We start from the raw sequence: 13,513 nt of genomic DNA, 5'->3' as shown, positions 1-13,513 counted from the left end.
GCGCCTCCTTCTGGCTGCCCGTTGCTGCCCGCCGGTTGTTGGCTATAGCCCAGCCGCTTGGTGCCCCTTTGCTGGCTGCAGCCCGCCTGGCTGTAGCTCATGCGCGCAGCAGCGCCTGCCAGCAGCCTATGTGCATAGCAGCGCCCTGCTGGCTGTAGCCCATGTGCGCAGCAGCCCATCTGTACCACACGTATGCGCAGCCATACGCAGTCCGATGCAGCCCGCCCGGCGCCAAGGTGATGCGCACGTAACCTGCTCCAAGGTGATGCGCCCGCGTAAACCATATGACGACCACACCACCCTGACCCACCATAGTCACGACCACACACCGGGAGAAGCGCCTCAAGCCACTCGACGACTTGCCACGGCGACCTGCCCTCCTTCAGCTCCGCCACCCTTCGCTTTATAAAGAGGCGATTTGCTTTCTCCAAAAAAGCCAAAAGCAAAGCGCTGCCTTCAAAATAATAATATTTTTAAGTCATCTAAGCTTTAAAAACCTTAAAAACTCAAAACTCCCTTTTGTCCCCTTTGGGCTGGCCACACATATGAGTTTCCTTTTCATATCCAACTGATGTCTGTTCACACTGTCCATCCCGTGCCCGTGCCCGTGCCCGTGCCCACCTGCTTGTTGTCCAGAGGGAAAAACAGAGGGTCGTAACAAGGCATGCCATCATCTGCTTTAGGGCTAGTCTCCATAGTAGCAATGAAACGCGTTTCGCTGTCCCTGAGGCATACGAAACGTTTCGAAACGTTTCGTTGTTTTTGAAACGAGTTTTTTTTTTTGACTTTTTTTTTCCCCCAAAACTGCAATATCCACGTTAAAAAAAACGTGGCTGCCATTTTTGTGCGTTTCTGTGCGAGCGCCGAGCAGCCTGCATCTTCGAAGTCACGCCGGCGCACAGGTTCTCACGCGTCCAGCGGCCAGCCTCGCAGTGCGCACTCTAGCGTGACTCGTGAGTGACCACTGACTTGCCTCTCTCTCTCTCTCTACACCTCTCTCTCTCTCTCTCTCTCTCTCTCTCTCTCTACACACACACACAGGCTACAGCCGTGCTGCATTGCTGTCGTGTCTCTCTCTCTCTCTCTCTCTCTCTCTCTCTCTCTCTCTGTACACACACACGTCACACGTGACACGTTCTCTCTCTCCACCTCTCTCTCTCTCTCTCCCCCTCTCTCTCTACACACACATGTCCTCTTTACACCTCTCTCTCTCTCTCTCTCTCTCTCTCTCTCTCTCTCTCTCTCTCTCTCTCTCTCTGTACACACACGTCACACGTCCTCTTTACACACCTCTCTCTCTCTTTAGTATTTACACCCTCTCTCTCTCTCTCTCTCTCTCTCTCTCTCTCTCTCTCTCTGAACTACAGAATTATGATTAAAGTTATAAGGCTGAAAATTAACCTGAAGTTTGAACTTTGAAGGCTGAAATTTTCTTGAACTTTTTACAGAATCGAGATGGGTCGCAATCGTGATGCTGTATGGGCCCATGTCACCTCACTTGGAAGATACGGTGGGTCTGGGGCCGAAAAGTGGAAGTGCAATTTCTGCTTATTAGTGACCGGCGGGAGTGTAACCCGCATCAAAGCCCATTTGTCTGGCTTGAAGGGTGAGGGCATTTGTGCTTGTCCCAGGGTACCAAAGGCTGTGTATGACAGTCTACAAGAATGGAAGAAAATCCAAGAAGGGGTTGTAGACTCTAACACAGGTACAGGTGTCGAGGAAGAAGAGAGCTCCGAGGCAGTGGCAAAGAGGGGGAAAACTCATGTGGCTGAAAGCCAAGATTCCTTTGCAGGCGGTGTGTATGCAGGTACGAGCTCTATGCCAGTAGCGGCTCTTTCTAAATTGCCGGTTGTGGGGTCTCTCAAGAGAGGCAATATCAAAGCAGGTTTTCAAAAGCAGGCTGTGAAAGAGGCAACTCGAGAGCTCACTAAGCTCTTCATACAATGTGCCTTGTCTTTCAACATACTACGCACAAATCGTTGGAAATGTGCCATGCGTGCCGTCAGTCGGATTGGGTACGAGTGGGAGGGACCCAACTATGAGACTATGCGCACTAAAGAGCTACGCAGAGAGCGTGCACAGGTGCATCACGAAATTCAGCCATTAAGGAAGACTTGGGAAAAGTATGGTTGCTCATTGCTTTGTGACGGGTGGTCAGATGTACGCAAGAGAAGTGTGTACAACATCTTGGTGTCCTCTTGCAAGGGCACAATGTTTTTGCGTGCCATTGATGCATCCCAGCCAGGCACAGTGGTTACAGGAGAGTTCATTTGGCGCCATTTGCGTGAGGCTGTTTTGGAAGTTGGGCCGGAAAATATTGTGCAGGTTGTGACTGACAATGGTTCAAATTGTGTCAGTATGGGCCGCATGCTTGAGGATGAGTTTCCACGCATTGTTTGGACACCATGTGCCAGTCATAGTTTGGATCTTATGATGGAGGATATGGGCAAGCTAGGTTGGTTGCAGGAAGTATTAAATACAGCTCGCTTCATTGTCAAATTTGTCACAAAGCGGCCCAAGATCCTTTCTATCTACAGGGCACAGGGTGAGTTGGAGCTGTGTAAACCCGCCACCACTAGGTTTGCATATATGTTCATAGTGCTTGATAGAGTAGTAAGAGTACGAAAGGGACTCTTACGACTAGTGGTGTCCAAGGAATGGTATGACTGGGAAGCTGAAAATAAGTGTTCAAAGTCAGATAAGTTTGTTAGCACTATCATGGGTGCTGAGTGGTGGGCAACAGCAGAGGGATTGGTGAGGATTTTACAACCTTTCTACAGCGTATTACGAATCACCGACATGGAGGGTTGCACCATGGGCCTCTTATATGGGTACATGGACAAGCTCGGGGAGTGCCTTATAAAGGCAACTGGTATTTCTGACATCCAGTAAGTATTATATTTTACTTCTCTTTAAATTTCAGCTCTAAACTTTATTTAATATAAACTCTAAATCGTGATTCGTGATTCGTAATGTTCAAAAAACTAGGAAGGCCAGCCTCCGTGCTATTTGGCAAGATCGTTGGGATTGGTTTCATAGACCAATCCATGCAGTGGCCCACATTCTCCATCCTTTGTGGAGACACGAAGATCAGGCATGTTGCGAGGAGTTGGAGGATGGTTGGACTGAGTATGTCACAGCATGGGTGGGTGGAGATGTGGATCAGTTGGCTACCTTGGAGCAGCAGCGGCTTGCCTTCCGCAACAAGACAGGAAAGCATTTTGGGTCACCGACTGCTGAGTTGCATTCAGGGATGTTACAGCCTGTATCTTGGTGGGAGAAATATGGTATAAGTGCCCCACAGTTGGTGAGTATTCATTAAAGTTTTATGCTCATGTCACATGATATATCATGATTCATGCATGTGCTTTCACCTGTGTCATGGATAATGAATCATGTCTCATGTGTGATTTTTCGGGTTTGAATTTTGGCAGAGGAGGCTTGCTATGAGAGTGCTTTCACAGGACTGCAGCTCAGGTCCTTGTGAGAGAAATTGGAGTACATGGGCCCTTTTCCATACAAAGAAAAGGAACAAATTTACCACTCCACAATTAGAGCGGTTGGTTTATTGTCATTGCAACCTCCGTCTACTTGAGCAGAGAGGTACTTCTATAGAGCCGATTCAGGTGAATGTCGACAAAATCGACATTGAGAAAGTGAAAGACATCCCAGAGATCCCACCTGATGAGCAGGACATTTACACCATGTTATATGAGGAGGCGATGCAGGGAACCAGGCAAACACGTAGCCGCTCTCGAGCCAGGGTGGGCAGGGATACACATGGTGCTAGCAGTAGCAGGAGTTTTGTACGTGGCACAGATGATGGTGGTAGCACGAGTGTTGCATGTGAGACAGCGACAGCAGCAGAGGATGTAGATGACTCTTCTGATTGGACCACAGCTTCTGAGGCATCTGATGTTGCAGATGAGGATGAGGATCTTGAGTTGGATGATGCAGAGGAGGATGAGTAGGCTCTCAGAGTCTAGTATCTACTTAGTACCTACTACCTAGTCATGACTCATTCTCATTTTCATTTATGATTTTTTGACATGTATGATGTATTATGTCATGTTTGACATTGGAGGCTACTAGCTAGAGCCTTGGATAGTGTTGTTATTTTTAGATATTTTTGAGTTTCTTTCATGTATGGTGTTAGTGACAGTCACATGTCACATGTGACATACTCTCATTTGCTTCAGCCATAGCCCATGTGGCATACTGGCATGTGACATTTATGATGTATCATGTGACATTTCTCATTTTATGGATTGCCACTCTTTGGTCGTGACTCCTTTTGCCATTTGGTTACTTGTAAGTTGTAAATCGTAAATTATTAAGTTGTGCTAATTTATTTGAGCCTGAGATCAAGGTAACATGTGTCCTCCCCCCCCCCGGGGACCCTTGCCGTTTCATACTTCTGGGCTTCACCATGAAACGTTTCGAAACGTTTCGAAACGCGTTTAAAAAACCTTTTTTATGAAACTCCTGGCTACTATGCTAGTCTCACATGAAAGAGATGGCGAAGCATCATGAAACTGCATGCAAAGCGGGTGTCAGAGTACTTCAATAACTCTTTCTTTGCAAACCTGCGATATAATGCAAGAGAGTAATGGTGGCGGGTTATGAAAGAAACAACCTCTTTTTATTGTACACAAGAGGGACATATGTCTTTTAATTGTCCCAAGCGTAAGTCCCAAAAGGACTCTGACACTAAAGGGGAGCCCAAGTCTAAGAAACCAAAACCTTGTGCAGGGTTAGTTCCTGATCTTGTTGGGGAACAACCAGGTGGTTAAGAGACTGAGTTGTGTAGGGCATGAGGCAAAGTGAGAGATCAAAATGCCTTGATTTTCTTTGACACAGGTGCTAGAGCCAACTTTATTTCACCGGATTTGGCTGGCCGATTGGGGATCCGTGCTGCAGAAGAGATGGGGCCTTTGTATGAGGCTAATATGGCTTGTCCTGGGTATGCAGAACCCGTTACTCCTATTATTGGGAAGCTCAGGCTTCATGTGCAGGGTTATGTGGACAGTGAGGAGTTTTTCATCATGCCACTTGATGGATGTGATGTTTTGTTGGGTATGCCATGGTGCCATAGAGTACATGCGGTGGTGGATACATACAATAGGAAGATTACTTTGACTCAACATGTTTTGGATGTAAAGCTTAAAGGAGAATCTGTTCCTATTGGATCAGCTTCAGCAATTTCATCAGTAATGAAAAAGCATCTTTCCGCGTACTTGATTTTTGTAAAGGATGCAACAGATGATGAATCTAAATCTAATTTGTCTACGTTAGATAAGGACAGGATTGATTTCTTATGTGAGTTCCAAGATTGTTTTTCCGAGTCATTGCCAGGAGAACTTCCTCCGGAAAGGCCAGAAGATCATGCTATTGATCTAGTTCCGGGTAGTACTCCACCAAATAGACCGCCGTACCATGTTAGTGCAGCCCAACAAGAAGAAATTATGAGTCAGGTACAAGAGCTGTTGAATAAAGGGTTGATTCAGCCTAGCTCATCACCCTTTTGCTCACCTGTACTTTTAGTGCAAAAGAAAGATGGTTCTTGGCGCATGTGTATTGATTACAGGGCGCTGAACAAGAATACCATCAAGAATCGATTTCCTATTCCGAGAATCGATGACATTTTGGACTGCTTACAGGGCTCCACAGTCTTTAGTCGGATTGACTTGAAAAGCGGGTATCATCAGATACGTATTAGACCCGAGGATGTGCATAAGACAGCATTTCGAACCACTTTTGGGTTATATGAGTTCTTGGTTATGCCCTTTGGTTTGACAAATGCACCTGTCACATTTAACAGAATGATGGACAGGATTTTCTGGCCTCAGAGAGCGTTTGTGGACACATTCTTTGATGATATGATTGTGCTTTCACACACTGAGGAGGAGCATAGAAGGCATTTGGCCATTGTGTTTGACGAACTCCGGAAGACGAACTCCGGAAGCATAGGCTGGTCATTAATGGCAAGAAGAGTGAGTTCTTCTTGCAAGAGATACACTTCTTGGGGCATATGGTGTCTAAGCATGGAGCCCGTATGGATCTATCGAAGGTGGAAGCAATTCTTAATTGGCCAGATTTGAGGACCGTGCATGATGTACGCAGCTTTTTGGGATTGTGTTCCTATTACAGGCGGTACATTACGTATTTTGCTGAGATTGCTTCGCCCCTTCATGCCTTAACAAAGAAGGCAACTCCGTTTAGATGGGCTGATCAGGAAATTACAGCCTTTAAAAAGCTTAAAGAAAAGCTTACTTCGGATCCAGTATTGGTATTACCGGATCTCCGAAAGGCTTTTGTTTTCCAGTGTGATGCATGTGGAAACAGCATTGGGACAGTTCTCATGCAAGAAGGACATGTGATAGCCTATGAGAGTCGAATATTGCAGAATGCCGAGAAGCACTTACAGGTCTATGAGAAAGAGATGTTGGCTGTAATTCATGCTCTTTCTACATGGAAACACTATTTGCTTGGGGCTGATTTCACTGTGCAGACAGATCATTAGACCTTGCATTATTTCCTCACACAAACTAAACTTTCTGAGAAGCATATGCGATGGACAAACTTTTTGTCTATGTTCCACTTTCAGATTGTGCATGTGGAAGATAAAAAGAATGTTGTGGCAGATGCTTTGTCACACAAGCCACAGGTCTCAGCAGTTTCACTTGCTTATCATCATGAGCTTGATGAGATGAAAGAGCAGTATGCCCATGATGAGGATTTTGGCAGGTTGTATGATTAGATGTCTGAGGGTCAGCGGCATGATCATTATACTCTCAGAGATGGGTTTTTGTTGATGCATGGTAGATTGTGTGTTACCAGGCAACTTCGACTCAAGGTTATGATTGAAAGTCATGCTCCACCATATGCAGGTCATAGAGGTATTGACGCCACGGTAAAAGCAGTTGAGACTTTCTTTTATTGGCCAACCTTGAGAAGAGATGTTGATGCTTTTGTTAGGCAATGCATCGTATGTCAGAAGGTAAAGTTTGACCGTCAAAAGACACCAGGGTTACTTCAGCCTTTACCTATTCCAGATAGACCATGGGAGAGCATTGCCATGGATTTTATATTTGATCTTCCACGTACACAAACGGGGAATGATGGCATTTGGACTATAATATGCAGGTTCAGTAAGCAGGCTCATTTCATTCCCGTGCGTAAGACCATCAAAGTTGATCATATGGTGAAGTTGTTCATGGCGAACATCTTCAAGTATCATGGCTTGCCTTCGTCTATCATTAGTGACCGTGATCCACGGATGACGAGTTTATTCTGGAGAGGGTTGTTTGACAACATGGGTACAACTCAAGTTTTCATCTTCATTTCATCCACAAACAGATGGTCAATCGAAAGAGGCTAATTCTACAGTGTTAGATCTTCTTAAGTGTTATGTGTCAGAGCACAAGCAACAATGGAAAAAGTATCTTCCTTTGGTGGAGTTTGCTTATAACAACACTGCCCATACCTCGACGGGCAAGGCGCCTTTTGAGATTGTGGAAGGAGGTGTTGGAAATAAGTGCACTCTAGGTGTACTATTTCTCTAGTCTACATTTGTCTAGTCTCAGTTTTTGTCTTAAGTCTTGAGTGTGTGCCATGTGGCACCTCTATAATTGTCCCATAAGTCAGTCTACTCTATCTTGTACTTCTCACCTATATATTGTGGGTGTCACATCAATGAAAGTGTCAATCTTGTGTCTTGTCTACACTCATCTCAAGGTATGTCTACGCTTTGTGTCTTCTTCTAGTCTTGCTTTCATTTCAGTTTCAGTTTCAGCTTTGTCTCTACCCCATTTTTCATAACATGGTATCAGAGCAGGTTTATCCTGGCTCCCCTCATCTTTGCCCCTGTTTCCTGTGAGCGACTGCCCCTCTTCTTTCTCTTGCTGCAGTCACTTGGTTCAGAACAGGCCGCCGCCTTTGCTGTTGGCCACCGCTTAGCTGGGTGCTGCCCCTGCTCTTGGTAGTCGACTAGGCACCTGAATCCATATACCATGACTCATCTTGAGCATTCTGAGAATCCATTGTCCCCATAACATGCTTCATTGCAAAAAGATGGTTTGAACTCCCATCATTGTTACTGGTAGATGCATAATTTCCATGTTGTGGTCTTCCATTCCTCGCATCATTCTGCTTTTTGTAGCAATCTTTTGCCAAATGTCCAAGTTTGCCACAATAGTAACATTCAATCCCATTCAAATTTTGTTGAGGACCTTGCCATCGTCCTCTACCACGAGCACCTGTTCCAAATCTCCCCCTATGGGATTGAAATCCACGACCTCCACGTGATCCAAATGAGGACTGTGAATTCTGAAAATTCTGATTTGATTGTGGTTGAGTAGACCTGTCATTCCAACCACGTCCTCCACGGCCTCGAGGGGTAAATCTCCCCCTGCCTCGAAAGCCTCTAGATGAGTAAAAAGCCTGATTCCTTGCATGTTCATCATTGCTTGACGAGGATGCAGCACCTGTAATACTCATACCACCAAGGCCAAGCTTCAATTCTTCCACAATGAGTAATGACACAAGCTCATTAAAGTCTGGCATTCCTCCCAATCTTACTGAGATGGAAGTGTCAAAAGATTTGTATTCTTTGCCTAAACCACGCAATGTGAGTGCAACCAAATCATCATCATCCATTGGGGCATGGATTGATGACAAGGAATCAGCATAACCCTTGATTTCCTGAACATACTCATGTATGCTCCTATTCCTTCGTGTTACACTGTGAATCTGTTGCTTCAGTTGTATCTTCCTTGCACCAGTGTCTGTCTCATACATTCGGCACAATATACCCCATGCTTCTTTCGGTGTATCTGCATCTTGGATGTGAATGAGCAAGGCATCTGTTACACATATTGAAAAATAATGCAACACCTTCGAAGACCGCTCTACCCACTGCTTGTGAGCCAGTAACTGAGCATTATTTGGTTGAGGAGGTAGGTATGGCTCCGGATCTTCCTCCGAGACAAGACTCCATAAACCTTTGCCTTTCAAAAAACTCTTCATTCGAAACTTCCACACTTGAAAATTAGTGCGATCAAACTTCTCTCCAACAATCTGTATCGGACCATCTCCCATTGTTGCAAAAAATTAGAGTAGATGTACCCTTTCGATTACAATATACGAAGTACCTGTAATGCTCCAAATCTCTCCAAATCACATCAAATGCTGGCAAATTGTGTGCATTAACATCCCACAATGATTCACCAACAATGTACACTCGATCAAAGTTGAAATCAAATGAAACTCCTTCACAAAAAATTTTCTGGTTTTTTTCTCGCCAGTAAATTCTCGCCAGTAACCAGTCAAGATTATGCTCTAAATCCTTCAAATCTTGTCCAAATTCAATGATTCAACTTGCATTAGCTTCCCAACACATTGCTCCAACATATCCTAGAAGGGTTTGATCCAATTCTTCAAGGGGAATGAGAACCATCAATTTTTGTAACCTCTGGTTTGAATTTTTCTGCACCTGTCAGGTACCGCCTCTCACTAAAATTTCTCTATCTCCTTCAAATCTTCTCCAAATCCAAAACTTTTTGATTCAAAAGTTTAGCAACTCATAGGACTTTACTTGTACCAAAGGAATTAGGCCAATTTGATATAGACAAAGATTAATGCCTTGATTAAAACTACTCTGTTTCTGGACAGACTTTCTGTAAACCTGCACACCTCTGATAAATCACTTCAATGAGCTCCAAATACATGAAATGAGCTGCAACCAAGCATCACAAGGCCTTAGCAATGTGTTTGCTAAACTCCCCAAGCTTTGAATCATTCACTTTGGTGACCAAATGAGTGAAATAGATGAAATCTAATCAAACTCCTCAGAAATCTGCACAGAAAAGCGCCGCCTGCTGTTGTGGGCTGTAGAGAGAGGGGAAATCTCAATTGACTTGATAGGCTTGTTAGCAATGACCTAATCTACCTTGGGTATGAAGGGTTTAGCTCAATTTTCTCTGTAGCTTCTGCAATTGATCCTCCACGGGGGGTATGTCCACTGGTTTTGTGAAAAACCAGAAACTTTTACATAAATCCACTTTCACTTGATTTTAATCAAATCTGTATGCATCAATCTGCTTCAAGATTCTGTATGTTGCTTGTGCCCCACTTTGTTAATGCATTTCCAAGCCCAAATACATGTGCCTTTGTGTATACATTTGCCAAGAGTATACATTCACTTCAAGCTTTCCATGAAAGCTTAGAGAAAAAACCAGAATTTTGCACTTGCTTTATGCACTTCAATCTTCACTGAACCTGCTCTTTGGCACCTGCAATCCGCAGAGGGGGTCTTGCTACACTTACCAATGGTCCTTAGCTCTCAGATCTGATGCCGATGTGTGCTCCACAGCTTCTCCTTTGCTCCAAGCTCCAATGGCTTCCTTTACAGCTTTTTCTTCTTCTTCCCACTTCTCTCACTCACTCTCACAACTCAGCTAATGAGCTCTTGGCTCTGATACCATGATAAAAAACAGGAGCAGGATGTAACACACACAAGAGAAGCAAGCCCTAATCCATAACCATCAACCATAAGGAAGGAGAGAAGCCATAGTCACCATCTCTCTCACACACACAAAGGAGAACACAACATAGTGTTATGTCCACACTACAAAGTAAACCTAATGTAATGTCCACATCACACATGACCAGCTGGACGCGGTCATAAACACACCACACGATATCTATCTACCATACTGTCACTCTGTCAGCACCCATGTGCTATCCTCCAGCTGTATACGAGCTTGATATTTCAACAATCCTCATATCTGCAAACTGCTAGTTCCTCATGCTTCGATGGGCTGTCACATGCTATGGCCTTGACAAGTGGTGAGAGAGCCGGCTTCTAAAAACAGTTTGGATCTCTTCTTTCATTCATTTCTGCAATCTTGTAAGGGAATAGACACTGCCCTTGCATTTTAGCAAGAGGTAAGACCTTCCCACATGGCCTCTTCTACTCATTCTCTCATGTCTATCGACAAATTCAATGGGTCCAACTTTCATACTTGGCAAATCAAAATCAAGTGCCATCTTATGAAAGAAAGTCTTTGGGACGTTGTTCACCATGCTGCTCCCGAAGATTCCGACATTGAGCAAGTTATCACTTATGCTCCCACTGCCAAGAATGACAAAGCCTATGCTATCATCTTGCTCGGTCTTGGAGATGATTACATTCATCACATCTCCGACATACAGTCTGCTTCTCGAGCATGGATCACTTTGGATACCCTTTTTGGACCCCGCTCTAAAAACTCTAAGATTGCACTTATGATCTCATTCTTTGATCTATATATGCAGGAGGGAGCTACTATAGCCTCTCATGTCAATTATTTTCGCAGTCTTATGGTTCAGCTTGCATCAGTAAAGTCCCCCATCTCCGAAGATATTGCTATTGCTGTGCTTCTCAAAAGCTTACCTGACACCTATGCTACTCTTGTCACTACCTTCAAGTATCACAATAATCCTACTCTTGAAGGTATCATCAATGCTCTCCAAGAAGAGGAAAGAACAAAACAACAAAAGGTAACTGACACTGCATTTTTAGCAAAGAAAGGAAGTTCTAAGGTAAGAAAGCCTTGCACCCATTGTGGAAAAACTAATCATATGGAGAAGGACTGCTTCAAGGCTCATCCATGCACCATTTGTGGCCGTGATAATCACCGAGAGAAGGACTGCTACTCTAAAACCTCTACATCAGCCCCTGCATCTACCTCAGCCCATGTTGCTGCAGCATCTCCATCAGTAGATCTTGCTGTTCATTCCTCATATGATGAGGAGTGGGCTTTTTGATTACTTCACCTTTCTTGTCTACCACTTTGACCACCGATGATGTAGGTCAAGGGGTTCTAGTGTCTTACTCTTTATGCTTTTTGACCTCTCTCTTGTCCCTACCCAAGAGGCAGAGATTGCCCTTGAGGAGGGGATGTCTTCAAGGTCCATCTGTTTGTCTACAGTCAGGTCTACAGTCAGTCTTCTGTCTATCTAGTCTTATCTGTCTGTCTATTTGTCTATCAATCTGACTGTGTCTTGTTTTAGATCCATCTTGTCCCTATCCTTGTGGACCCATATGAGGATATCACTTGAGGAGGGGTGTCTCAGGATCTTTGTCTGTCATGTCTTCTGTCTTGTCTCTCAGTCTATAGGTCTTTATGTCTGTCTTCTAGTCTTGTCTTTCTGTCTTCCTCCTAGTGTCCACTTAAGGAGGGTGTTGGAAATAAGTGCACACTAGGTGTACAATTTCTCTAGTCTACATTTGTCTAGTCTCAGTTTTTGTCTTAAGTCTTGAGTGTGTGCCATGTGGCACCTCTATAATTGTCCCATAAGTCAGTCTACTCTATCTTGTCCTTCTCACCTATATATTGTGGGTGTCACATCAATGAAAGTATCAATCTTGTGTCTTGTCTACACTCATCTCAAGGTATGTCTACGCTTTGTGTCTTCTTCTAGTCTTGCTATCATTTCAGTTTCAGTTTCAGCTTTGTCTCTACCCCATTTTTCATAACAGGAGGGAAGAAGGTACCACCCATTTTGCACACAAAGGATAAGATCTTTGAGGCTGATGAGTATGTTGAGAACATGGATGAAGCTTATCGGAGAGTTAAGTTGGCACTCCAGAAAACGCAGCAAAAGCAAAAGAAAGCAGCCGACCGTCACAGACGTGCATTAGAGTTTGCATTGGGTGATTAGGTTCTTTTGCGATTTGAAAAAGCTAGGCTCAAGAAGATGAAGGGTACAGAGCACTTATTTCCTAAGTTGAGCATGCGCTATTATGGACCTTTTCAGGTATTGGAAAAGATTGGTGAGGTGGCCTATCGCTTGAAGCTACCAGATCACTAGAGGATTCACAATGCATTTCATGTGAGTCTACTTAGACCTTTCCGTGGGGATGTGCCTGAGAATGTATCAGATGAGGCTCAGCCAGAAGTTGAGGAACTTGATGAAGTTCTTATTCCAGAGCAGATACTGGCACATAAGGAAAGAAAGGTACAAGGTAAAGTTTCCTGTCGCTAGCTTGTGAAGTTCAAGAACTATTCACCGATGGATGCGAAGTGGATGGAGGAAGGTGACTTAACAGATTCACCTCAGGTTTTGCAGCTTTATCTCGATGCCTTTGAGTTGGAGCCGACTCTTGTTACGGCTCATTCAGGTTCAACAGAGCATGGGTCTGGAGCATTGCCTGATGCTCAAGAGGGGGGTAGCACCTCCACTCCCTTGATACAGACAGGCTCAGATGACATCTAGAGGTCGCTTGGTGCAGCTTTTGTCTCACCCGAAGGTACTGATGGCTGACAGTACATCTGTTTATGGGACTTCTATGATATATGTGTACTAGTCACATTGGATGTTGTGGTTGTGTATGGTTCACAGTGGTATACAACTTGGACTACTACTACACCATTGGTTTGCAGTGAATGTTGTTAAATATGCATGGCTCAGAGAGATTGGGACGCTGATCTTGCCATATTGTATATTTCACTTTGGATATTTTGCTGTA

General features: G+C 44.3%; 2 protein-coding genes across 2 annotated transcripts in view; both read left to right on the top strand.

The window, feature by feature from the left end:
- LOC147605320 (uncharacterized) overlaps window positions 1-13,513 on the top strand; it is a 106,895-nt gene that overhangs the window by 35,495 nt on the left and 57,887 nt on the right. The window lies entirely within an intron of this gene.
- Window positions 1,456-4,218, top strand: LOC147605321 (uncharacterized). The gene is made up of 3 exons (XM_086793903.1): window positions 1,456-2,888; window positions 2,989-3,307; window positions 3,435-4,218. The coding sequence occupies exons 1-3, from the start codon at window positions 1,456-1,458 to the stop codon at window positions 3,969-3,971; spliced, it is 2,289 nt and encodes a 762-aa protein (XP_086650029.1). The 3' UTR covers window positions 3,972-4,218.

This window comes from Cibotium barometz, chromosome 60, assembly GCF_041138505.1.
Source record: "Cibotium barometz isolate CiBa-2024 chromosome 60, ASM4113850v1, whole genome shotgun sequence".
Classification (NCBI taxonomy): domain Eukaryota; kingdom Viridiplantae; phylum Streptophyta; class Polypodiopsida; order Cyatheales; family Cibotiaceae; genus Cibotium; species Cibotium barometz.
Note: the sequence above shows the minus strand (reverse complement) of the source record. Positions and strands in the feature narration are given on the sequence as shown.